Below are 26,672 nucleotides of genomic sequence, written 5' to 3' on the forward strand. Positions count from 1 at the left end.
AATTGGTGCACCACCAACTCGATGACCCCCATTGTGTTTGTCTTTTGCAAATATCGAACACCTGCAAAGTATTTTAAATCTGAATTGCCATGTGATGTCCGCAAACATCTTATATGATTGTCTTGAAAATTTTGAATGCTAGGCGCGATTATCTTTTGGATATGCATCATACTTGGAAGTAACCTTTATTGTATTTTTAACAATTGATGGTTTGTGTATTTCATGTTGTTTTTTATTCCTTTGAATGTAATTCGATTGTAATATCCTTCATTCCAAATTATATTTGAAGACTTTTCACAATCTATACTTCTCCAACACCCTCAAATTCAAGTAAGAATGGTACTAGTAATGTGTGGGCATGATCTAGATCAATTCCTATACTTCAAAAGTATCCAACATTGGGGATGAGAGTAGATAATCACGAAAGGTCATTACAGGTCAAACAAGTTTAATTTCCTTTCTGTATGTGATTTGTTGTTTATAATACATTTTCATTCATTCTGATTTAAATCATAGCATGCCTAGAATTTCTTTTGTTGATTGATATTGTACTTCCTGTGTGTTTAGAAGCTATTAATCCTCATTCCTTGAAGGCTCTTTGACAATTATGTTTATATGACCTTCATATTCATAACTCCTTTATATGTTTTATATATTTCAATCGCCTCTAGTACCAATTTTGTCATAACAATGCTGAAGCTTTTTGACATTGATAATACCATTTCATCATTTATCTCTTAAATGATTTCACAAATGGAGATTAAATTTTTTGGCTCCATCAGTACTACTGAGAGAACTTGCAATGAATTAGGCACAGATCAATGATACTCAATGACTCATAGAAGAAACTCTCAAGAAGTTGGCAGACAATAAAATATCCGGTGAACAAAATGGTCACATGCGAACTTGGTCTTGAGTAAAGCAAACCCTTATCCAGCACGCTTTCAACCTTCCATGCCGTCTTTTACCCCATGGACAGAGGCACCATATGGAGGGAAGCAGCTGACCTTTGAAGAAATGCAAGAACAACTGAGAGAAGACTGGAAGATTGCGAATTTGGAGGAAGATATATCCTACAAAGATTATGCAGATCTAAGAATGAGATATTTGGGAGGCGGAAACAAAGGATATTTTAATGATGATCTTAGGAGGAAGTTGAGTAAATTAAATCTGTCACCATTTGACGGATCTGGATCCATATTTGCGCAAGCATGGGTAATGAAGGCAAATACTTACTTGTAGCTTAATCCCATGCCAAAAGAAGCAATTAAATTTGCGGCCTTACACCTGGAGGGAGTGGCATATGAATGGTGGCATTACGATACCATCACACTAGGGCATCATCAGATAAATACTTATGTGGAATTCATTGAAAGACTGATAGATCAATTTGATGGTAAGGATCTAGAATTCAATTTCAAAGATTTGGCACAGCTAAGGCAAACTAGATCAGTTCACCAATACATTGCGGAATTTCATAAACTCTTTGTTTTGGTCACGGACATTTCTGAAAGAAGACGGATAGTGCTCTTCATGGACGAGTTGACAGAACCACTGAAAGGTTGGGTAAAAGGGTTCAATCTTGTTACCCTGTCGGAAGCCATTAAGAAGGCACGGAGTATGGCATCATCATCTGCGTTATCCTCTTGAGGTTACTCATAGTCCAAACCGCCGGTGTTCTCGAGAGATAGATAATAAACCTCCATCGAGGAAGCCATCATTGGATGAAGCTACCAGAGAGGAGCTCTGAAGGAAGAAACTATGTTTCAACTACAAGGGACCATGGGAACCTGGGGACAAATGTCTCGGGAAAGGAAAAATTCACTACATTGAAGTTGTGTCCGATGACGAGGACGAACAAGATCTACCCTTCGATGACAACCAGTCCCACGAAGACACCAAAATGGTTAATCTAAACCGTACGGAGAGGATTGCAGCATTAGTATAGCACGAAGGATCTATCGCCTTGGCTGGGAACCTAAGGTGTATGGTGTTTCGTGTACGGGGAACCCTTCAAGGACAAAGAGTCATGGTGATGTTGGATAGTGGAGCCACTCTCAACTTCATAAACTCATCCTTGGTGAAACTAAGAGGGCTACCTACTAAGTCACATGTAGGATTCCAAGTCAAGGTTGCTGGAGGGACCCTGCTGCCCTGCACACACCTTGTTCCTCAGCTAAGTGTCACAATGGCAAATCACACCGTGACTGAGGATTTATTCATAGTGGACCTTGATGATATGGAGGTTATTCTGGACATACAATGGATGGAGACACTTGATGAATACACTTAGAGCTTCAACTGAATGGATTTCACTTTTGTTGTCGATGGAAAGAAGGTTGTTCTCCGTGGAATGACAAATGAGGGTCTGAAGGAAAGTTTCTGCACATCAGATGGAGGCAGTTTTTCTGCATGATGACGTTGCTTGGGTTGCACATTGTTTTGTCTCAGTAGAACCTATCAAAGGGTAATGGACACCTCACCAGGATGGTGATCTCCAAAATATCTTGAGTGATCATGATAAAGTTTTTATAGACATTCCTCTTGGCATACCTCCCCATCGTGGGTTTGACCATATTATCGAGTTGGAAGCAGGCACTAAGGCGGTCATAACCACACCCTACCGCCATCCCAAGAACTACTTGAGAAAGGATGGATCTATCCGAGTTCTAGCCCTTTTGCATCATCAATGGTATTGGTTAAAAAGGATGGAACGATGCGCATGTGTGTGGACTACTATGCATTGAACAGAAAAACAATAAAAAATAGATATCCCATTCCAAGGATAGATGAGTTGCTGGATGAATTACATGGTGTAGTCTATTTTCGAAAATAGATCTCTATTTCGGATACCATCAAATCCGCCTGAGGGAAGAAGACGTGGAAAAGACAGCCTTTCGTTGTCACTACGGGCATTATGAGTTCTTGATCATGCCGTTCAGATTAACGATTGCACCCGCTACATTCCAGTCATGCATGAATCGCATCTTCAACAAACAACTGCATAAGTACTTGTATTTTTTGATGATATCCTTATTTATAGCAAGACATGGGAAGAACACCTTAGACATTTGGATAAAGTCCTAAGGATCATGAAGGATCAATCTTTGTTTGCCAAACGATCCAAGTGTGAATTTAGTATGATAGAAATATTGTACCTGGGGCATGTTGTCAACAAATATGGAGTACAAGTTCATTAGGAGAAAATTCCTGCTATCCTTAACTGCCCCCCCACCGCCCACCCCCCACCCCCCCCCCCCCAAAAAAAAAAATCACTCTTGGAGTTGTGATAATTTTTTGGATTGTGCAGTTATTACCGGAGGTTTGTGAAAGGATTCTCTCAGCTGAGCACCCTATTAACACATTAGACAAGAAAGGGCTCCTTCCAATGGAATGAAAAGATGCAACTCACTTTTGATAAGCTAAAAGAATCAATGAGCACTTGTCTCGTACTTGCATTACTTGATTTTACTCAACTGTTCAATGTGGAGTGCGACGCATCCGGAGAAGGCATTGGTGCAAAACTGATGCAAGATAGACACCTCATAGCCTATGAGAACAAGAAGCTTACGCAAACAAAACTCTTATATTCCATTTACGACAGAGATTTTGGCCATCGTACATGCAGTAACCAAGTTCAAGCAATATCGGTGGGTGCCAAGTTTGTCATTCGTATGAATCACAATACTTTGAGATATTTTCTGAAGCAATGGGACTTGGACTCGAGGCAAGAAAAATGGGTAAGCAAGGTTTAGGCTTTTGATTTTGACATTGAATATGTGAAAAGAAAGAACAATGTGGTTACAGATGCTTTGTCTAGGAAACCCGCATTTGCTTACTAACCTAGATTTTAGCTGATTAGAAAGCACATTTGTTGGCAGAATATTCCAATAACACATTTGCATGTGAGCTAATGGATGGAAACACCCAGGATTATCAGTAAAGTGGTGGATGACATCATTTACTATAAGAATCAAATATATTTAGTGTCGGAATCAAAATTGAAGTAATAAATCTTGAAGGATGTACATGACTCACCCTTGGTAGGACACCCAGGCTTGCTCAAAGCTTACAGACATCTTAGAGAGAGGTTTTCATGGAAAGGTCTTAAATGATACATATTGTAGTATGTAAGAGAGTGTGCAGTCTTCCAGCAAAACAAATCCGAGCATAATCTTCCTGTCGGGTTATTGCAACCTTCTCCAATTCCAAAATAAAAGTGGGGAAGTATCTCAATGGATTTCATTACTGGACTTCCCAAGATGAACGGAAAGGATTGTATCTTCGTGGTGGTTGACAGATTGACGAAATATGCACAATTCTTTTCCATCCCCTCAGATTTTCAGGCTGCACAGGTAGCCGATCTGTTTTTAGAGAAGTCTTTCGTCTGCACAGGTTACCTCAAAACATTGTCAGTGTTCAGGATAGGCGATTTATTAGTATCTTCTAGATAGAATTGTTTCGGCTGGCAGGAACAAGATTGTCGCCTAGTACTAGTTACCACCCTTAGATAGACGGATAAATGGAGATTGTAAACAAGTAGCTCGAAGGCTACCTTTAGAACTACGTTTTGGCACAACGACGGGCGTGTGTCAAATGGATGCACCTAGGGGAATATTGCTACAATACCACTTACGACATGTCCTTTGGGATGACACCTTTCAAAGCATTATATGAGTATGAACCCCTTTCCTTCATCGACACAGTTCTGGGTGACAATTGTGCACCAAGGGTGAGGGGCTGGCTTCAGGAGTGACAGGACATCCTGAGATGCTTGAAGGAAAACTTACAATGGGCACATAATCAACAAAAGATGTATGTCGATAGACACTGAATCGAGAGAAGTTTTGAAGTGGGAGACTTGGTCGATCTCAAACTTCAACCATATTGACAATTCTCATTGAAGGAAAAGGGGAAAGAAAAACTGAAGCCACAATTGTATTGCTTTTATTGGGTAGTTCACTGCATCGGTGAAGTTGCCTATGAGTTGGAACTTCCAGAGGGGAGCTGTATTCAAAATGTTTTTCATGTCTCTTGCCTTAAGAAAGTTGTAGGATAGAACGTCATAGTAGCTGTAGACCTTCCACCGCTTAATGAAGAAGGAAAGCTCATATTAAAACTGGCCGAGGTCATCAAAGTACATGAGAAGACCCTGTGGAACCGCATGGTGAAAGAATATTTGGTAGATTGGAAACACTGGCCGTTGGATGATGCGACGTGGGAGGGTGAGCACATTCTATAGCATCCGACATTGCATTTGCTTGAGGACAAGCAAAATTTGGGATGGGAGGACTATGATGTTTTCGTTATAAAATAAATTATTAATCAAACTATTGTTAATGGACCAATTTATTTAGTATATCTCGAACCCATTTTTGTTTTGTTTACGTAGTTTTGTGTAGCCGTTGGCTATCTTTGTACACCTTTGGAAAGGGTTCCCCAACGGGTATTTAAGCACAGCTTGTAGGTAGTCATTAGGTATGCAATTTGGATTATTTCTTTGTATTGCGAATTCCCGTTGGGATTCATTATTGTTTGTCATTTCAGAAGTGAAAGACCTTCCCTATTTGGCTATTCCATTTTCGGTGGGATTCAACCCTCACCCTATTCCATTGCCTGTAATACTTCTCTCAGATTTGGAAAGTCAAAGCACCATCATATTGCTAATTGGAGAAATAACTTGTTTAATTTTGATTTGCTCTCTTGTGTTCAATCTCTGGAAAACATTTGTGTTTTCTCTGCACATGGTGTACCATCCGTACATTCTGTCAACTACATTGCCACACACACCAAGCTCCATCCACCACCCCTTACAGCACTCCATTTGGCAATACCTTAGTCTCCAACATATGGTCTCCATTACTACCACCATACGGCCTCCATAACTCCCCCACCATACGACTACTTTGCACACTGTACGATCTTGTCTTCAATCCACCATACAGCCTTTAGTTACCCACCGTATGGGCATCAACTATTCATCCCTCTGTCACCATATGGAAACAATATCTCTTCTTCACCGAATAACACTTATCAACCCCGTACGGCCCACAGTCCATCATTACCATACAGTCATACTATATGAGCATACCATACAGTACTGTGTTGCTTGAGGTCAAACTAGTTGCCCACACGGAGTTGAGGAACATCACAATCAAAGAGAGTCAGAAGTTATCAAAAGACACAAGGCCATGGTTGTCAAGGAAAATGCAGTAACACTATACAGAACTCCTGATCTTGTGATCATCTGGGGTAGCATCACCAAGTACAAGGCCTTTCAGGTCAATCCCTAGGATTGTTTCAATTCTCTTTCGTCTTTCTTCTTTTTATTTCATGTTTGTGATTAAAGAGGATGTATTACATGTAATATGACTTACATGTGTAATTACATGTAATGTGAGTTGCATGTAACCCAACAATTTCTCTTATTAGTTAGACTCAGTCAAAGTTGGTTGAGTTGCTCTTTTTTTTCCTCCATCTTTTTCTCAGCTCCTGTGCCTATACAAAGGAGTGTCATCTCATTTTAAAAATCATCTTTTGTTTTATGCAAGAAAGTTCTGCCACATTTGTGCAAGCATAACTTTGATTGTGTAGTACGAATTTGGGAGAAAAGTGAATAAAAAAAGCAATTTCAAAGCTTTGACTAGAAGCAATTTTGATAGAGCAAATTAGAAGCTTTGACTGTAATTTGTGCCTATTATCTTTGATTCATGTTACTATTGTGTGTTTAATAATAGAGTATAGTGATTTAAGAAACAATTGGATTCAAAGCTTTGACTGGGAATAGTTGTGGCAATACATAGACTGGGAGCTTTGACAATAGCTTGTGTTATCATCTCAAATTCACAAAAAATAGTTAGAATTCCCTACTTCTAGAAGTTTTTGTGCCCCAATGGTAGAGGTTATTCTTATAGAATAGGTTAAAACAGAACTTAGAGCCAAACTGATATGCTTTTAGCTAGCCTTTGAGTTAGTTTTAGTTTGTTGGTATCACCATTTACAACTTTAGATAGAAGTGTAGTTTGAGGTTTCATCTTGCCCATTATTTGCTACGCAGGTAAGTGGATTCTTTTATGAAAAATAAGAGTAAAGAATATTGGAAACATTACTTACAAAATCTCTCAACTTCTTGCTTACCTTGAATTGATCCAAGGAACGGTGAGAAGGGGGAGCCTTGTTGGGTGGATGTTTTGTAACCGATAGTTTTGGGTAAAAATTCAGTCACAAAATAGGATGAACAGCCACAGCATGTGAGACAGAGTCTCTCCTACCTTAAAGGGAAGGCTCCCTCTTCTCACTGTTCCTTGGATCAACTCAAGGTAAGCAAGAAATTGAGAGATTTATAAAGAGGGTGTTACTATTATCCTTTCTTCTTAACTTTCAAGAAAGGATCCACTTATTCGTAAGGCGAATAATGGGCAAGGTGAATCTCTAATTACACTTCTATGACGAGCTGGAAACAGTGATATCGATAAATTTTAACTAACTCAAAGGCTAGCCAAAACATACCAATTTGGCTTTAAGTCCTGTTGTACTTCTATGTGGTAAAATCTTTACAATTAGGGCACAAAGACTCCTAAAAGTAACAACAATTTAACTATTTTGCAAATTAAGACAAACACCCAAGCTACAGACAAAGCTAATAGCTATGGATTTTCACAATTGTTCCGAGTCAAAGCTCGGGATTCAATTGTTTCTTAACTCTTTTCTATCAATCACAAGATACAATAACAATGACAAAAGATAGTACGAATCAAAGGTAACTTGAATGAATTATAGGCAAAGCTTACAATTCACACAAATAACAATCTCACTTAATCAAAGTTAAGTCTCAAATGCTCCTTTGTATTCACTTTCTTTTAAAATAGTGCTACACAAACAAAGTTCTGCTGGCACAATTTCTCCAGAGCTCTCTTGCATAAAGATAATGATGATTTTACAATGAGGGGGTACTCCTTTATATAGGCAAAGAAGTTGAGAAAAAGTGGGAGCAACTCAACCAACTTTGACCAAGTCTAACTACAGAAACTAATGGATTACATGCAACTGCACATGCAACTTGCATTACATCTTTTACATACATGCAATTCGCATTACATGCAATTACACTTTATCATGTAATGCATCTTAAATAACTATGAACATGAAAGAAGAAGAAAGAAAATGGAAGAGAAAAGAACAATTTTGAAAGGCCTTGTACTTGACGATGCAATCCTAGATGATAACAGGATTGGAAGTTCCTGTACCTTGTACTGCTGCATTCATGTTGATAACCATAGTGTTGCGTCTTTTGACAACCTCTAGCTCTCTTTAATGAATTGTCCATTATCATGTGGAAACTTGATGTGATCCATCTTTTCTCGCTCAAGTTGTCGTGAATTCTCCTTTGTAGATCAGCACAAACTGGAGTCTTTGACACTTTGAAAACCTTCTTGACGATGTTCGGATGTACACTCAGAACAACTTTCCATCAGCACCTTTAACTCTTTTTTTTTTTTTTTGAAGTGCTTGGCGCATGGGAATGCATGTAAATGGAAATTGCTGATTTTCAAAAAGGGACTTGGGCTTTCAAGATGTCATTGCACGGAAAATGGATTACATGTAAATGCAACATGTAAAGGAAGGTGGAGGGTGAAATGAGATGCAAGTGTGAGTGAAAGATACACTTTAAATGCATATGCGGATGAAGGCTAAGATGAAAAGCATGGAAAGATACAGAAACATTTATTTGCTCATGAAGGTGCGAATGCATATGGAAAGGAGAAAATGACATCTTTTTTACTTTTCAAAAAGTGACTTCTAGTCAAAATTGGACCTTTTAGATGCAATTACACTTAAGACATTTCATGTAATCGTGTCGTGTGAATGGAAATGAAAGATGAGATGGATGAAAATGGAAATGGAAAATGGGATTACATGCATGTGCAGATGGCGAGTGAGATGATAAACATGTAATCGCATTTTTCGGATGAGATGTGAGATGTAATGACATGGAAATAGAATGTAAAAAATGATAACGCTTTCGCCTGTAATGAAGGAAAAACAAGTTTTTGGAAAAAAACTTGCAACTTCTCCAAAATGGAGAAAAATCAGCAACAAGCACACAAAATGAAAACAAAAGAAAAACATACTTTTGAAAACAACTCAAAATGCCAAGATGTAATGCACTCCAAAGATGAAATTTGAATTTCGAATTCTTGACCAGTTCCTTTAGGGGATTGAAGAATTTTTTGAGGGCTTCATAGTTAGACGTCTTACTTGTTTTTTTCCATTTTCTCCTCCCCATGGCCAAGCTCGTGGCCTTAGAGATGACCTATTTGTTCATCTCAAATGTTAGGCCTCTCACCGTAACCTTCCTATCATTCCAAGACACCAGAAATTGCTTCGATATACTTTCGTCATGCCCACCGGTCATAAATTCCATGAACTGTAACAGATCTCCTTCCTCACACACAAACATAGCCTTCACATTGTTCCTGAACTCAATGCCAATCTTGTTAGGATCAATGTAGAGCATATTGCCACCCATGGTTTCTAGTTTGAAATACTTGGAGAGATGCAAAGAATGCTTTTCTTGTAGAGCATATAGAGTGAAATTCAAAAGGCCCTTTTTAATGTGGTCGTAGCCTTTCTTTTTATTGCCATAATGGCAACGATGTGAGTATGGGATGATTGGGTAATCCAACTGTCTGTACACATACGAAGCCATGGTTTCGCATAAATACTTAGTGCCCAACTTGCCTTTGTAATTAAAATTATTTAAGTTTGCGTTGTAAATATAAATTCCCAAAATCTTTCCGTAGTGATGTGAAATCATTAAAAGTTTCTGCCTAAACCTCTTTGAATTGAGCCCAAAATTGCCTTTCCAGCTCATAATTAATATGTGCCAAGCGTCTTTCGGAGAACGAGAAATCTTGAAATAAGGAAAGGGTAACCCTTAGTACCCTTAAACCTCAGCCACATAGCCAATCTATGGTGCTAATTATGGTTACCTATTCCCAAATGTCCCTCCCTCCTGACAGGTTCCTTGTATCTTGTGAAGCAGATTTACCTCCCTCCAGCATCTTAACCCTTCCATTTGCAGCCAGCTGGCAACCATGGAGTCCGCAACAACGTTTCCCTCCCTGTATATATGCCTACATTTATTGTTCTGGAATAAATTTTAATCAAAGTTGTGTGCTTAATGTCAACTTAATTCTGCGCTTGTAGGTTGCTCAAAGATGTTGTTTCTTGGATCAAAGATGTGGTTGATGATTAAAGATCACAATAGAAATAGTTTGTCTTCACCATACTTTGAAATGGATGGACAAATGCAAGAAATTATACTAGATCATCATTTTTTTGGTTTCTTCGAAGGATCAAGTGGCCTTTTTGAAATCCTTGGATGCCTCAAATAAGATAAAGACAACTAAAACTTTGGCTCTTATGGTAGAGAAAGTTGTGATGGGGCTGAGGATTGCTAATGTGGTGCAATAATAACTGACAATGCAGCAGCATACGTAGCAATGGGTAGGATCCTTTAAGATAAGTATATCACACTTTATTGGTTTCCTTGTGCAACGTGTGTCCTTGATCTTCTTTCAAAGGAAATGGGAAAATTGGATTAGGTGAGATCGGTTGTAGACGATCCAAGAAAGATAACAAAATACATCTACAATCATCTTGGCTCCTCCTCTTGATGAGAGAATTCACCCATGGGAAGGAGTTTGTTAGACCTGCTACCACAAGGTTTGTAACAATTTTCTTAACATTGCAAAGTGTTATCAATTCTTTGAATCCTTTGGAGCAATTGTTTGTGAATCCAAAATGGCTAAACTCAAGCTATTTAAAGAAGCTCGATAGCTAGAGTGTTGCATGCATTGTCTTCAACAAACACTTTCTTGATGGTGCTACGAAAATTGTGAAGGTAACTTAGATGCTTCAAAAGTTGACTATTCATTTTTGTTGAATTCAATAATCGTCTTCCATTATTAATTTCTAACTCTAGTCTCTAACTAATGATAATCATTTTCTAGTTTTCAATTGTAGGTGATGGAGTCCTTGGTTAAAGTTATCTTCTCGGTAGATAGGGAGAAAACCTCATTGTGGTATCTTTATGAGGGCATGGATAGGGCCAAAGAGTTTGTAAAAAATTACTACAAGGGCAACAATCTCAAATTTGATCCCATATGGGAAACTATTGATAGGAGGTGGAACAATTGGCTCCACCAACTCATCTATATAGTTGGGTACTCCCTCAAGCCTTCTTTTCACTTCTCTCCTTTGTGAACCCACAAAATGGTTTTGAATTTTTGTCATGAAAAAACTCAGGGTATTAAGAAAATTCCATTTTAGGGGTCTTTGAGCGAAGAGGGCTCTTTGCTCAAAGGCACCTAGAGGCTTTGCTCGAAGGCACTAGAGAGATGTCACTAGCTAAGGGGGGATCAAGGGGGAAACCCTACTTGGCTAGGGGCTAGTCAAAGAGAAAGAATGTCTAGGTGGGGGGGGCGAAGAGGGTTTGGGGGGTCCTCCCCCAAGACCTAATTGAGGCACAAAACCAACCTGACCAAGGAGGGATGGTATTGAGTAGGCCTCTATAATCTACTTTTAGGCTTGGTCCAAGTGGTCTATAGTCTATAGGGAAGAGGTCGTTTGGCCCCTGACCAGAAGACAAAATGACACAAAGACAGTCCTTAGCACTTGCCAATAAGGTATTCGAGGGCATGACTGGGGGAACCCCCCCATTACACACTGTCTCTGAAATTGATTGGCCTAAAGTTTGTAGGGAAGGGGTCATTAGGCCCTTGACCAGAGGACGGAAGGATAGGAAGTTTGAGAGGTTGGCTAATTTTAGACAGGCCAATGGCAAGGTAGGCTTACCCTATAGTTAGAGCGTCTTCACTCAAAGGTGCCTACGGGCTTCGAGCTAAGGTCCCCAAGGCAAAATCCATTAGTTTTTTCCAAGTGGCTTCGCTTGAAGCCCCCTTTGAGTGAAGGCTACAAGACTCCTTCGAGCAAAGGGAGTTTTCACTCGAAGGTGACCTAAATGACATTTTTGCACAAGTCCCTAGAATTTTTGGCAAATTATGCCCCTCAGAGGTCTTGAACAATGGCTAAATAGGATTATATTATAAAACTAAGAATACAATATTGTAGTACTCTGAACAAGCTTTCCAATGACTATATTTTTAGTATATATTGAATTCAATGCAACGTTCTATTTGAGTTACATTCAATATAGGTTGTCTATCCATTTCACAAAGTCTCTTTTTGAAGCTTCGAGAAAAATAGAAAATGAGAGATTTTTTTCTTAAAAAAATATGTATTACAGAGGTATTTGTGTCTTTCAATAAAATATGCAAAGTTGAGTCAAACTGAACGAAACCAACTAAAATTTCTAGGTATTGATGTTACAATTCTAGCCTTGAAAGAATTTTGTTATTATCATATTCAAAAAAGAAACTTATGTTGATCAAAAGAGCCATCACTCTTTAAAAATGTCATTTTTCATATAAACAACTTTTTGAGTGTGAAGGAAAAATGAATTCCAATCAATTCAAATAATTTAAAAAAAAATATTGTTAGAAACTAGAAAGATATAGACTATTTTGATATTGTACTTGACACTTGTACTTTCTTATAGTTTTACAAAGGCATTTTGCTATTTTTAGGTTTCTTTAGAGTTCAAAGTTCAAACTATCACACTATAGCTACAAGCCATTAACATTCCACTTGAGGATTGTCATCGGAAGGAAATTGTGTATCGGCCGATGGGTAAACAGTTTGTAGCGGGCATAATGTATCTGGCCGACGGACTCCTTTGGGAAAGTTCTTCGGAAAGTATTTATAACCCCTTCGGAAAGCATTGTAAGGAGATCTGGTATCATATCTTATCATCGGAGCATAATGTACTGTTGGTATATGCGAATAATAATAAGAGTTCTGCAATTTGTTATTCGGTGTTCGTGTCTATTTCCTGTGTGCGTTTCTTAATTAATCCATACGGTAAACATTTGGCGCCGTTGCCCGATGGATCTGGCACGTAGGTAGGCGGATATGAATTAAATGCTGAATCAGTTGAACAAAGATAAGAGTAAGCTGAAGGAAAAAGATGACATACGCGTTGCGCAGGAAAATTTAATTTTGGCTCAGCAGATAGAGCGTCGAAGGAGGTTTCAGAAGATTTCCAACGGAAACAAGAGTGCGAAAGGATTGTTGAAGGAGACTCGACAACGGCTTGATTTGGTGAAAGAAGCGAGGGAGGAGTTTCTGAACCTGCATACGCCACGGGAAGAGAATCCTGACAGAAGGAGATCGACTCGCACGGCTCGGAGTGCCGAAGGAGCACGAGCGTGGAGTGACCTCTTCGTCCGAGATATATTTCCAGAACGGACAGCTTCGGTTGACGAACCCTCTTCTTCACCAAATAGCGCGGAAGCAGAAAACAGCGCGGGTGTGCAGAACAGCGCGGGTGTTCAAAACAGCGCGGGAGCTCAAAACAGTGCGGGTGTTCAAAACAGCGCGGGAGTGCAAATCAGCGCAGGTACACAACAAAACCCTCGACATACAGTGATAATGGCAAGTCCGAAGGAAAAATTGCCTAAATTTGATGGTGATGAAGCCGCTGATCCCATTCGACATTGTAAAACATGTGAAACGATCTGGAGGGCGAATGGCATAACAGATACAAACAAATGGATCCGACAATTTCCTGCTACCCTACGGGGTGTTGCCATTGATTGGTTTACTGATGCCGATCCATAGAAATTAAATAGTTGGGATAACATTAAGAAGGAGTTCATCGCAGAATTTCAACTTTTGCGTGATGATAATGAAATTGTCGCAGAGATATTCAATACCAAGCAAAAGAAGAATGAAACTGTACGGGTCTTTGCCAGGAGGTTGAAGGACTTAATCAGTAAAATGGAGAATAAACCGGCAAATGGGCTCCGGAAAAGATGGTTCATTGAAGGCCTTCACCCGAAGCTGTGGAGGAAGATGATCGTGCCACCATCGACATACATTGAAGCGTACAATCGGGCAATGAACCTCGAAAGTGACCAGAAGACAAAGAAAAAGAAGAAGACCAGCTCATCGGATTCAGATAACGATGAGTCTTCAGGAGAAGATAGCAGTGACGATGACGAGGGAAGCAACAAGAAAGTCCGTGCTCTACAGAAGGACATGATGTGAATGATGAAAGAATTCAAAAACATGAACAAGGAAGCTAAGGGCAATGATCTATGGTGCACGAAATGTAAGAAAGAAGGCCATACGAAAGGATCCTGCCCCAAAGATCAATTTTGTGAAATCTGTCAGATCCTGGGACACTCAGTCAAGGAATGCCCTTTCAATTTAAAAACAAGGACACCACAACAAGTGTTCCTATCACAGGAGGCATCCCCGTCAGGAGGAAACGGGAACACCAATACGGAAGGTGCCACATCAGGCGGATATAGAAACAACCGGCGCGGTCCAAACAACAACAGCAATAACAACAATGGTGGCAACAACAACAATGGAGGAAGGAGTCGAATTCAGTACGATGCGAATGGTCAGCCAATTGTTCAATGCCGCGCATGCAATCTGTGGGGTCACTTCGCCCGAGAGTGCACAATGACGAACACACCGAAGTTGCTATGCCGATGGTGTGGACCTGGAGATCATGATGATACTAAGTGTCTGAAGTCCGGAGTAAACTTGATTACCGTAGGGACAGACGAAGAAGTTCTGGCAATCACTCGGAAATAGGTGAAGCTATACCCTGACCCAGCGGAAGAAAAGAAGAGACTGGAGGAAGCAAGGGCAGAGATCCAGAAAGTAACACAGGCAGAAACAACACATCTAAAGGACATGTCGAGTACTTCCGTCCGGAACTGTGCAGAACAGAACATTGTACGGCAAATATTGCAAGCTGAGATACCCGTCAGGATAAATGATTTGTTGCTCATGATGCCTCAACTCCGTACAACCCTCACAAATATAGTCCCAAGTGCTAAGCAACCCGTAGAGCAAGACAACGACAAACAGGGGGGTACAAGTGTTGAAGATCCAATGTTGTTAGCTCTTTCCTCTGGACACTATCCGACGGTTGTTGAAATGGGCATTCTCGGGACTGTGCTAACGGACACGATCGTTGACGGAGGATCCGGTGTCAATGTGCTACCAGAGGATACTTGGAAAAAGTTGGGACGGCCGACATTATGGCCACCTACCTTCCAGCTGCTAACGGCCGATCAACATGGAATCAAGCCATTGGGAATATTCACAGCGCAACCAATGACAATCGGAACACAACCATTCTTGTTGGACTTCGTTGTGATTCCTCTCAGGCGGAAGGGGTACGATGCTATTTTGGGTCGGGGGTGGCTGATACAAGCAAAAAGCAAAGCATGATTGGAAGAAAAATACTTTATCACTCGAAAGCAAAGGCCAGAAGTATGTCATTGACCTGCACACTCAGATGGTCAGGGACGAAGCCCTCTCGTCAGATTCTGAGGGAGAAGAGGATGAAAAGGGGCAAATTATGGAACCGGATCAAGAGGGAGTTTTACGACTGGAAGGAGATGACGATTTGGATTCAGTAAATGGTCTTTACCACTGGCAGATAGAGGACTACGAGCTCTTTCCAAGTTGTAATATGCTAAGGATCGACGAAGGTAAGAAAGAAGGAAATGAATGTCCGAAGGAACACAGAGAAGCCGAAGGAGGAAATGAATGTCCGAAGGAATACAGAGAAGCCGAAGGAGGAAATGAATGTCCGAAGGAACACAGAAAAGCCGACGGAGGAAATGAATGTCTAAAGCAACATAGAGAAGCCGAAGAAGAAAACGTGGATATGACTGAAGCTAAAAGACAGAACATACAGTACGAACCCAAAAGAAGGAAAGTTTCTACTGTACGACTGCACAGGAAGAAAGTATTACGTCGAACCATAGATATAGCAGAAAGGTACCGACGGCAAGGAAAACACACGATACGCTCTGCACAGGCAAGAAAGAGGAAGGGTTTAATAAAAGTTGCAGTAGTACGGAGTGGACGTGTTATTCACAGCCAGAAGGGGCAACTGATGGAGTCCATGCTACGGAGCTTCGGGAACAAACTGGGCGGTATGGAGATGACACAGAACAGGCGTAGCAGGTTTCAACTCAGACAGTGGGTGTTGAAGTACGATGATTGGAATGAGATCAACCCAAGCAAGTTCAAGGTTAAGTGGGTCGGGCCGTATCAGATTCGGGAAGTAGGGGACAATGGAGCAATCAAATTATGGACTTTGGATGGACACGAAGTGCCTCAGGTGGTGAATGGGTCGAAGTTGAAAATATATCACGAGCGGAAGACTTTTGCGTCAGGAAATGGCCTTCGGGAGACCCCTTCGTCACTGCAGACCAACGGTGACGACGGTTGAAGAGAAAACTGACTATTTTTTTTTAAATTAAAAAAAAAAAAAAAAAAAAAACGATGACAGAATCAAGTTGCTCAGAATGAGTATCAGATGATGCCATAGGGAAGGGAAAGCATCAGCGATTGCCAGAAAGAGTGTAGAATCAGCAGAAAATGACAGAAATGGTGTGTTCCGTGCAGTTTTGTGTGGGTTTCAGAGTGCTAATTTGGTCTTGGCGGCGAGGGGCGTTGCCCCAGGACCCTGCGGGAGGGCACCCGGGGCGCTGCCCCTCGACCCCGTCGGGGGCGTTGCCCCCTGGACCCCCAGTCGTTGCGGATATCAGTCGTGGGAGTCTGACCAGTTGAGAAGAGTTGAAGTTGCTGCAGGCATGGAGTGTCTGTCTACCAAAGGCAGTGGGAGCAGGTGTTGGCTGTGAGGCTGTCTTGGTGGATGCATAGAGAGCTTGGGAGGAGCTGATCATCCAGTTGGAGGCAGTGCAGCAACACTTGGCTCAGGGTACCGAGGAGTTGGAAGCAGAGAAAGCAGCACAGGTGGCTATCAAGGTCAGCTTGAGGAGTTAGTATTGTGTTAGCCAAGGCTATAGATGCAACGGGATGAATGTGAAAGTGATGTGGCAAATCAATATTGTTGTATTTGTTGTTTGAGTTTTGTTTTGTTGTCGTCAGGAGACGACTTTTCTTTTTGGGGGGGATGATGTTGTCGGAAGGAAATTGTGTATCGGCCGATAGGTCCCTTCGGTAAAAGTCTTGTTATGTAGCTGACGAGTAAACAGTTTGTAGCGGGCATAATGTATTTGGCCGACAGACTCCTTCGGGAAAGTTCTTCGGAAAGTATTTATAACCCCTTCGGAAAGCATTGTAAGGAGATCTGATATCATATCTTATCATCGGAGCATAATGTACTGTTGGTATATGCGAATAATAATAAGAGTTCTGCAATTTGCTGTTCGGTGTTCGTGTCTATTTCCTGTGTGCATTTCTTAATTAATCCATACGGTAAACAAGGATGCAATTTTGTATCCTATTTGCATTTACATGTACCTAGATCAGCTTGTTTGGATTGTTTACTCATTTACCGACTCATTTTTATTTTGGATTTGTAAGAGGCCGAAGCCAAGGTTAATTATTATTATTTGTTGTAATTAATTATTTCAATTATTGGTTAAGCTTGATTAGATTCAAACTCAAGACCTACCGATTAAGAGGCTCACAATTTACTAGTTGTGTTGTAGGCTCTTGCCTTCATTTACCGACTCATTAGATGCATCTCCTTGTTGAATTTTGCATAAGAATGTATTTCCAATTAAATTAAAGCAATTCTTTAAGTTCTCAACTTATCTCCAATATTTGCCTGACATTTTTTTGAGCCCTCGGCGATAAGTTGCTGATAGCTATAAATTGAACTATGCATAAATTAATAGTAAATAATGCCATATATTGTTGTGCTGAAATATGCAACTGCTGCTGTTACTAATCTTGAGCAACTTGTTTTAAATATACTCACAGTTTTCTGAGAGAACTATAAGCCTTTTGTAGATGTATTGCGGAGGCTGTGCTCTTACAAAGTTCTCTTCTGTTAGATTTTATATATATATCAGATTTTTAAACTCTGCCTCAGAGGTTAAGACAATACTGCACAGAATACAAATCAGGCCTTAGTATCATAAGATCGTGTATAAACATCACTGTGTCTGAGTCTTTACCTTCCGTGCTGTGCTCTTAGATTATTTATAAATGTGATGACTGTTGTACACATGATAGATGTTCTTCCATGCTAATGACAAATTATAAAATAGAAGTGGATGCTTATTTAATTAATAGACTTTCTTTCTTGTTATGCTGCCCCAAAAAGGGCTTTATTCTTACCATGCTGTTCAAAATTCTGGATGGTTCTATGCCTATTTTGCTGCTCAATATCTGAACGGTTCCATTCATAGTTTTCATTTTGTTTCCCAAACTATGAATGGCTCCATTCATATTGGCTGTCCAAAATCAGATTAGTCCCATTCAGATTTTGCTGCCCAAATCTAGGTTGTTTTCTTCTTATAATACTCCCCAAAAATGGAAAATGTTCATCCTAATTACTTTTGATCGAAATCAAAATAGTTTCATTCTTATGTGGTTGTTTTGAAAACTTGACAGTAACTCACACTAAGTAGTTAGGATATACTTGTTAAGAACTATCTTACTGGTAGTTTAACCTTCATGTTGTAAGGGGATTGAATGTACATGCTATGATTAAAGTTCAGTAAGTGAAGCCCATGCGATTTAATTCTTAGGAAAGGTTGTTTTTTACATGTAATCTTTAAGGGTATGACTTTGGACTAAATCCTTATAAACCCAATTTGCAAGAAACTTCCTTTTATCTATATTTTGCACATAATTCTCTCTTTTTTGTCGCAAACATATGATTTGCAGATGTAAATAACAACAATATCCTTATTTTAATGAGTTAGATTATTTTAATGAGTTAGATCATAGAGAGGTTGATCAATGCAAATGTATATTTTGGATATTGAAGAAGGTTAATCCACAGAAATTTATCTATTAGACGGTACTGATTATATAGTCCTTTGATTTGACCTTGGATGTAGAAGTTAATGACATAATAGATGTTTGAAGGAGATTGTCTTAAATCAAAATTATGTTTATATGAGTTTAAGCTATTATCTACCCGCACAAAATAGAAGTAAGGGGTATCATTCTGCAAGTTTATTCCTTCTTTAATCAACTATCATAAATATATATATAAGATCTTATTGTGACTCCTTTGATGTAAATCCTTTATTGCTATCTCTAACCGATGCCTTTAAAATCATGCAATAACTTTGTTTAAATTTTCCTACTATAGGCATAATCAGTTATAACTTATCTACTGTCTGATTGAAAGCATCTATAAGTATGAAATTTGATGTGAAGCTCTTCCTGATCCACATTTTATAATGACATGCTTATTTAATTTGATATTCATCTGCTCAACTGAGCTTTCTGAAGTTAAGGTAAGAATAAATTATCAAATCTTCACTGCCTTACAAACACGACGCTCAATTGAGATTTATAATGATGAATGTGGTGCACTAGAGGTATCCATCACCACTCCAATCTGGGATGTTTATCCTCCAACCTTATACGCAAAGCTTCCATTTGCCTCTTCATTTGGTAAAATTGGATTGTCTTATGGTTTATTTTTTAATAGAGGAATATATATTTCTTTGTTTTTGTCAGCTACATAGATTTGGTCATTTATTTATAAATGTTTCTTTTGTTTAGTCGGCTAGGTTAGATTAGCCATGTTTGATAAAATTATAATATTTTATAGTTTATTTAAAAAATATTTATTACTAATTTTTTTATTTATATCATTATTATATATATCTCATTTAATTATTAATGATTGTATTATTTATTTATTTTAAGGTGTATTTAATTAGATACAATGTCTAACAATTATATTAGTAATTATTATTTCTATGTGTAGTCCAATTTTAGAATTATTCAATTTTCCAAATGACTCGACCACCATTGTCTAAACTAGTGTTCCATAACACTTGGCAAATCATGCGAGTTTAGGTTGGTCACAGGCCGTGGAGTCGTTGGCAGCTTTTCATGACCCATCACGATGACTCAACGGGTCACGGGCCACGACCCGCATGACTCGGCCAAGTCATGCAAGTGATGCCATGGCTTGTTGAAACAGATGATCATGACTTGTGCATATTGTAGAAAAGGGTTTCTTTATCTTAAAGTTATAATAGTTCAATATAGCATTATAGTTACTCTAATATGCCATAGGAAGAAGTTGCAATGCTCATTTATGAGTCCCCAACTTCAGAAGTATATAATCAATGCAATAAATTTGCATCAATCACTAAGCTATGGCTCGTGCAAGATGTAAGGCATAGTTTAGAAAACTGTGCATTACAAGTTTGATCAACTACAATATAATAGAGATTGTCTTAGTGTTATTTTGTTAACTAATGTCAATAATATTTTCACATGATTTTCTACACTTCAATGGGGATCTTGGATTTGCTGAGGACATATGTACAAGCAAGGAAAATATATATATGTCATGTAATAGTTACAATGTCTTTTAAAAGATTTATTCAATGATGGGTGCATGAAACAAGTTTTCTTTTTGTTTTGTCGAATCCTAGTCAAGGTATTGCCTAGTCATTAGCGAGTCAGGAGTCGAGTCGGCATTGCCAACTCATAAGCCAATCTGAGTCATGGAACTTTGATCTAAGCATCACATTCACACACTAGTACATAATAAAAGGTTGTGGCATCTATGAATATTTATTTTATTTATATTATTTTAACAATTCTATTATTATTTTTATTGTTTAATAATTGTATTCAATAATATTTTTGAAATGTCTAGTCTAACTTTATAATGTAATTATACATATTATTTAGTGGATAATTAAAATTGAGTAAAGTTAATATTCTAATTAACACTATAGACTAGAAGATAGTTCAACTCAAATTACTTCACCAAACATCATCTAAATAATTTAAAATAAATCAAACTAAACCAAAATAATATATAATGACAAAAGGCAACACATTAATGCACTCTTCGAATAACATCTTAATTTATCACAATTGCAAAGGTTAACTCCTCCCCCCCCCCTTAAATTGCATCATCCCTATACATAAGAATTGCAAAATAACAAAATCATAATGTGCATATCGGAATTGTAACATATAAAATCGTTGCCAAATACAGGGGGTTCCAAATCCTTAAAAGTAAACATTTACAACATCATGTAAAAATCAAACTCCATACTAACTTATTTTCAATCTTTGTTAAGTTTATCACAATAGGATTCATCAAAATTATCGGAGTCCAAAATTTAATCATTCGAAAGGTTGGTCAAAATGATATTTGTTTGAATTGATAGAGTTCTTAACTAGATCAGATTTTCAAAATAACTATAGATAAAGTTCTTTTATCTTTATAGTGTCGTGCAATTCTCTAAACTTCCTCCACATTATGTTTTTTTAAATGCTACTAAATTTAAATCTTCACCACCAAATGAAATGATGCATCTCTCAATTAGAGAATTCATGTCCCAAATGACATGAACTTTCGTTATAAAATAATTTATTATCCCAAGTGCATATATTTTTTTCCTACGTTTTATTCAGTGTAACACAGAGACTTGTCACCCCCCCCAAATAATTGGGATGGACCCAAGACGGGGGGACGGTGTTTCGGGCGGGGCCACTCAGAGTGCCACCTCCACCTAAGATGGTGAGACGACAAGACATCTTTGTGTCCCTTGTGGGTGCGGGGGACACGAAGGGGAATGCTGAGACATCTCTTGTAGCAACAAGATGGGGGACATTAAAAAATTTTAAAAATAAGGCATTATTTTAATATTTTTTTGGTTCTGTTTTTGTTATAATGGGATGTGGGGCCCATTCCTTCCTCCTTTGTTCAAAAGCCTTCTATTCTTTATTTTTATTCACATTTGCATTTCTATATCTAAAGACTGATATATATTATAAATTTAAAATTATATAATTTGACACTCTTTCATTTGTTGATGTTCAATGTTCGTTGTTTGTCATTTAATCGTGAATCATGATGTTCTAGTTCAAAACTTCAATGCAATGTTCAATGTTTAAGTTTGCTATATTTTTATATCTTATGTTGTATAATTGTAGTAAATCTTTTCATAAGTAGCAGTTTAAGTACCATATGTATAATATATACACCCTTGCTCCCCTCGCCACCCCCGTGTCCCCCCGCCATCCCCAAATCAAGGCCCCTCTGTCCCCCCGTCTCGGATACTTGTCCTCCCGCCATCCCCCCGTCTCACAGGGTGGTGTAACTATGGTTTTATTCTCCTCAACAATTTTGCACATTATTCACATTTTTTTAAATTCATAGTATGTTTGTGTTCACATCTTTTCTATATCTGTGTTAACACCTCTTTCAATATCCAGATCTGATATAGCTTTATTTCCCACACCATCTACTCCTTGCTTGCTAGAGTATATACATTTTTCCTTGTATTCTTAACACATTTATCAGTTAAATATTTTCCTTTCACTTCATATTCTCTTCTATAGAATTTCTTTATATTGCTACTTACAATTTTTCTCTAATTTTTGATACAATTTTGGACATACTATTTAAAGTAAGTCATTTGGGCATGGTCAATGTCTTCAATGGCAGTTCATGTCAATGGTAATTGATTAATATTGATAGAAGGTTTTAATAAAGTTAGTTTGTAAAAGTTAAATATAAATATAAGTATTTAACCTTATTAATGTGGGACTATAGTTAAGTGAGAAATCTTTATAGTCCCTTTATTTAATTAAACATTGAAGAAAAAAATGTAAATGAGGACTTAAGTTGAAAGGGAAAGTTATTTTAAGTGACAAAAGTGTGAAAATAGGGGTAAAACAATCATGAGAAAATAGGATAAGAAAGAAAAATCCCCAAAAAATAGGAAAGGGCAAAAGTGATTTTGTTTATCCCACATTGGTAAGATGAGTGAAGGAGCTCCTATGAGTGTTATAAAAGATTTCCAACAACTCACTTTCATGCACATTGGATTGATTTTTTTCCTTGTAAAATTAAGTGGAGAGTTTATCTTCAAGGGCTTGGATGGCAAAAACCCTCTTTGCTAGTGATCTCTATGTTGTTGGAAGACAGTCTGAGAATTTGATTGAGTGCCATGGCAAAATCTGATTGCTTTGTTCAATCTGTTCATTTCCATTAAAAAGTTTCAGACATATAAGGTGATTGATTTGAGCTGTTGGAGGATGTGTTTGAACAGCTAGTGCTGCATATCAACTAGTGTATGCTGACCGAACATATTAAGGGGTTATAACCAGAGTATGTTGGTCATACAAGTCTAGTTCGCAGCCATACAGGTTGGTAAAATCATCTGCAGGAAAGTTGTGCAGGTCTACAAACTCTTGTATGTGCCATACAGCTCTGAAAGCGCTGCAAGGGGGCTATACAGGACTGAGGCTTATAGAAAGAAGGTTGTGCATGTCTTCTATTATCCGTAATCATCAAGGGAATGATGTCATGGGTTTGGCATTGCTATTATGTATAATTATTGAGAAAACGTTATCATGATCTACTATTAATGTACTTCAGAATCATTGGAATTAGAAATAAGAACACACATATATTTGAGTTGTTCTCAATACGGCCGTTGTAAGTTGCATTTTGAATATCTCTATTTCTGTCAATTTCTATATCTATTTGAAATTTTCTATATAGAAAACTCAGAAATTACAAAAAAGAAAAGAAAAGTAAATCATTTGGTCACAAGGGCCGCCCATGACATTGCATAGAAGTGTCTTGGTTACATGAAGTTCAGAAGAACAAAATATAATGGCATTATCAAGTACAAAAAAACATATGGTGTATTAACATTAGCTTGGAGATAAGCAGTTTGGTTAAGAAGACTTCTCAAATATCAGTGAGAACAGATAATTTATTTTGTGACAATGGTGTAAAAACAAATTGAACTGAAGGGGCATGTTGCAAGAGAGTTGGTACAAGGAAAAAATGTTGATATTCAGTATTGCAGGTGAAAAAGGGCAATTGGTAGATATTATGACAGAAGGACTTGGAAAGATAATACATTTAAGTTTGAGAGGTTGCAGACATAGGGATTTGACAACAAGGGGACAACAAAGACTTGATATTAAATAACAAAATGCAAACAAGTTAGGAGAAGCCGACCTAAGTCAAACTACTGATGTTGAAGTCAAGCTTTTGCTATTGAAGATGTCAAGTGGTATCTCTGAAGATAATAGATAGGTGTTATGAAGATGGCAGGTAGTTGTTGTTGAAGATGTGTTTATATGCATTATACTCATTAGAATGATGCAGCTGATATTAACAATATTTGTTTAGTTGTCATTTTCTGCTGTCCTAGTCTCCGCATTGGAAACTAAAAATAGGTTTTTATTTATAAATAAGTTTTCTTAGTACTGATCATTACTATTTTAAACATGATATTTTGTGTAGTTATATTGACTATCTTTAGAGAGCTCAGACTATATTTTGGATAACCTGTGTAGTAATTTTGACGCCTACTTTTATTGTTTTATTGATCAGTTTTAGACTCTAGCATGTTAACGTAAGGAGTCTTTTTTAATATTGTTTTAGTAGCATATTGGTCATGTATTTTTACACGAACAAATTCTATATTAGATGTATTGCTTCATTGGTTTTTTAATAAGTTCTGAAAGGGAAAAACAGATTTTGATTTAGACTCAAGGAAGTCAATTTCAATAAGTAAAAAAAGATTTCTCAGTGTGCAGTTTTTGAGCAGTCCCTGTCCCATACAAAAATCTACAAGACAAAGAAACTGCCCATAAAAGATTACATGTTATTCCAAAGGTTTTAATAGAAGATTTTGTATGATCACATGCTTATCTTTCTTTGCAAATAAAGATCTTCATTTGTATCGTGCTTCTCTAGGAATCCTAAAGATCGCGCACAGTATTTTACAACTTGGAATGATAGATAAGCTTTGGACTTGTGAATGCCGTTACAAACTATGAAACATGTATTTGGATCTATTACAGATGAAGATCAGTTATTGAAAGATTAATGCATTTTTTGTGAAGCAAATGGCTTATGATGCTAAAGCATTGTCAGCACCAGAAATTCGTTGGCTTGGAGTTTTCCCATCAGATTGTGACACCTACCAGATTCCAGACAGATGCCTACTACCATTCACAACGGCAGGTAATATGTAGTACTTTACTAGTGCATCATTTGCATGTTTGCGTATTCCTTTTACAGCTATATTTCAAAAGTTCAAAACCTATTCTGGATTTTACAGGAGTTTTTAATCAGTGACCTTTCTTTTGCTTGATCGTATTTGTTGTTATGCCCAGATAAGAAGAAAGTCCAAACCATGCTTCGAAGATGCTATTTAAAACAACATGCACCAGAATGGAGGTATACAAATTGATGAGTACAAGCAATATTTGAATTGGGGGCACTTTATCTGATAAATTGAATTTGAGCTTTAAGGAATGCTAGACATCCATGGATCTTTAAGTCATATGATCATAATTATGCTTTTTAACAGATCGCAACTGGTCATAATGTGCGCCAAAGGTGTCAAGTTTGAGATTGAGGCAATATCGGCCTCATCATTTTCTCTACTATCAGAGGAATATATTCCAACAAAGATTAAAAATGGTTTGTACATTTGAATCTATTTGCATTGGTTTGTAACAAAAGTCATTTTACAGCCGTTTATGTAATTTGAACTGGTTTAGTTCTTTTCCTGACTTCTGAAATAGAGTCAAACACAGATACATTGAGTTACATTTATTTACAGGAATGGCATTGCTTAAGTCACGAGATGAATTTCCGTCTTTGATTTTATGGAAGGATATTTAGTGGTTACAATATATCCCGTAGAATCGCGAAGGTTCTGGAAAAAGAATGATACGAGAGTATGCCCAAAATTTCGTTACATTTAGATATGTAACTGAATGGTGTAAGAAAATTCTTTTTAAGCAATATTAATATTGACAAGTATTAGTCACAGATAATTGAAAAACGGGTGTGGTTGTTCTCTTTTATTTATTTTTTGGTTTTATTAGGGTGTGAGGTTTGTTAATAAAACAATGGAATAGTTTCGTAATGATGGTTCATAAAATTTAATGGCTAGGCTTTCAAATGTGATATAATATAATTGTTTATTAAGTAACTTGTGTTAAATACTAGATCTAATTATATATCTAGATTGTGAGTAGTTTTATTTTTGGGATGTTTAATCTGGTCATCTGTTATGGAATAGAAAGTACAGTGTACAAAATATTTCATTCAATCTAGTTCTTTGTTATGTTCACATATTTTCTTACTTGTCTATCATAGATTTGATAATTGATCTAATATCTTGTTTGTGTTTGATTTGGTGGTTTGTTGATTTTGTATTTCATTTATAATTTGCATTAGATTTATAAATTAAATATAAAATATTGGAGACAATTTGATTATTCTTTGCTCTCTTGGGCTCGATTGGTATTAGTTTGGATCGTCTTCCCCCCTTCCAATTTTCTCTGGACGCTCTAGCCCATCTTCCACCTCAACAGGAGTTGCATGAGCATGTTAGACTTGGCATCTATAGACAACATGTTATCACGACTTGGAGGAAGGTGGTCTCTGTCCGTGCATGGCCTTCTATGTTGAGTACTTTCTTGATATCCAAGACAGGATCATCTTATGTCCCTAGTACCTCACTCATCGTTGGACTCACACTCTTCACATGTCCTTGGGATCTTTT

The 26,672-nt window shown here is 37.8% G+C and overlaps 1 protein-coding gene across 7 annotated transcripts in view; it reads left to right on the plus strand.

Annotated features, from left to right (window-relative positions):
• ATSPO11-1 (Spo11/DNA topoisomerase VI, subunit A protein) overlaps positions 1 to 26,030 on the plus strand; it is a 314,730-nt gene extending 288,700 nt beyond the window's left edge. For 6 of the 7 annotated variants that reach the window (XM_089803821.1, XM_089803825.1, XM_089803822.1 and 3 more), the window contains 4 exons: positions 24,997 to 25,117; positions 25,270 to 25,333; positions 25,467 to 25,579; positions 25,722 to 26,030. In XM_089803821.1, the coding sequence (XP_089659947.1) occupies positions 24,997 to 25,117; positions 25,270 to 25,333; positions 25,467 to 25,579; positions 25,722 to 25,783 (360 nt within the window). In that variant the 3' untranslated portion in view covers positions 25,784 to 26,030. Of the gene's footprint in view, positions 1 to 24,996; positions 25,118 to 25,269; positions 25,334 to 25,466 lie in introns of all 7 variants that reach the window. The other variant, XM_089803823.1, reaches the window with a different exon arrangement.
• The last annotated feature ends 642 nt before the right edge of the window (positions 26,031 to 26,672 follow it).

Source organism: Cupressus sempervirens, chromosome 10 (assembly GCF_028749045.1).
Source record: "Cupressus sempervirens isolate cs-2001-9-10 chromosome 10, ASM2874904v1, whole genome shotgun sequence".
Taxonomy (NCBI): Eukaryota; Viridiplantae; Streptophyta; class Pinopsida; order Cupressales; family Cupressaceae; genus Cupressus; species Cupressus sempervirens.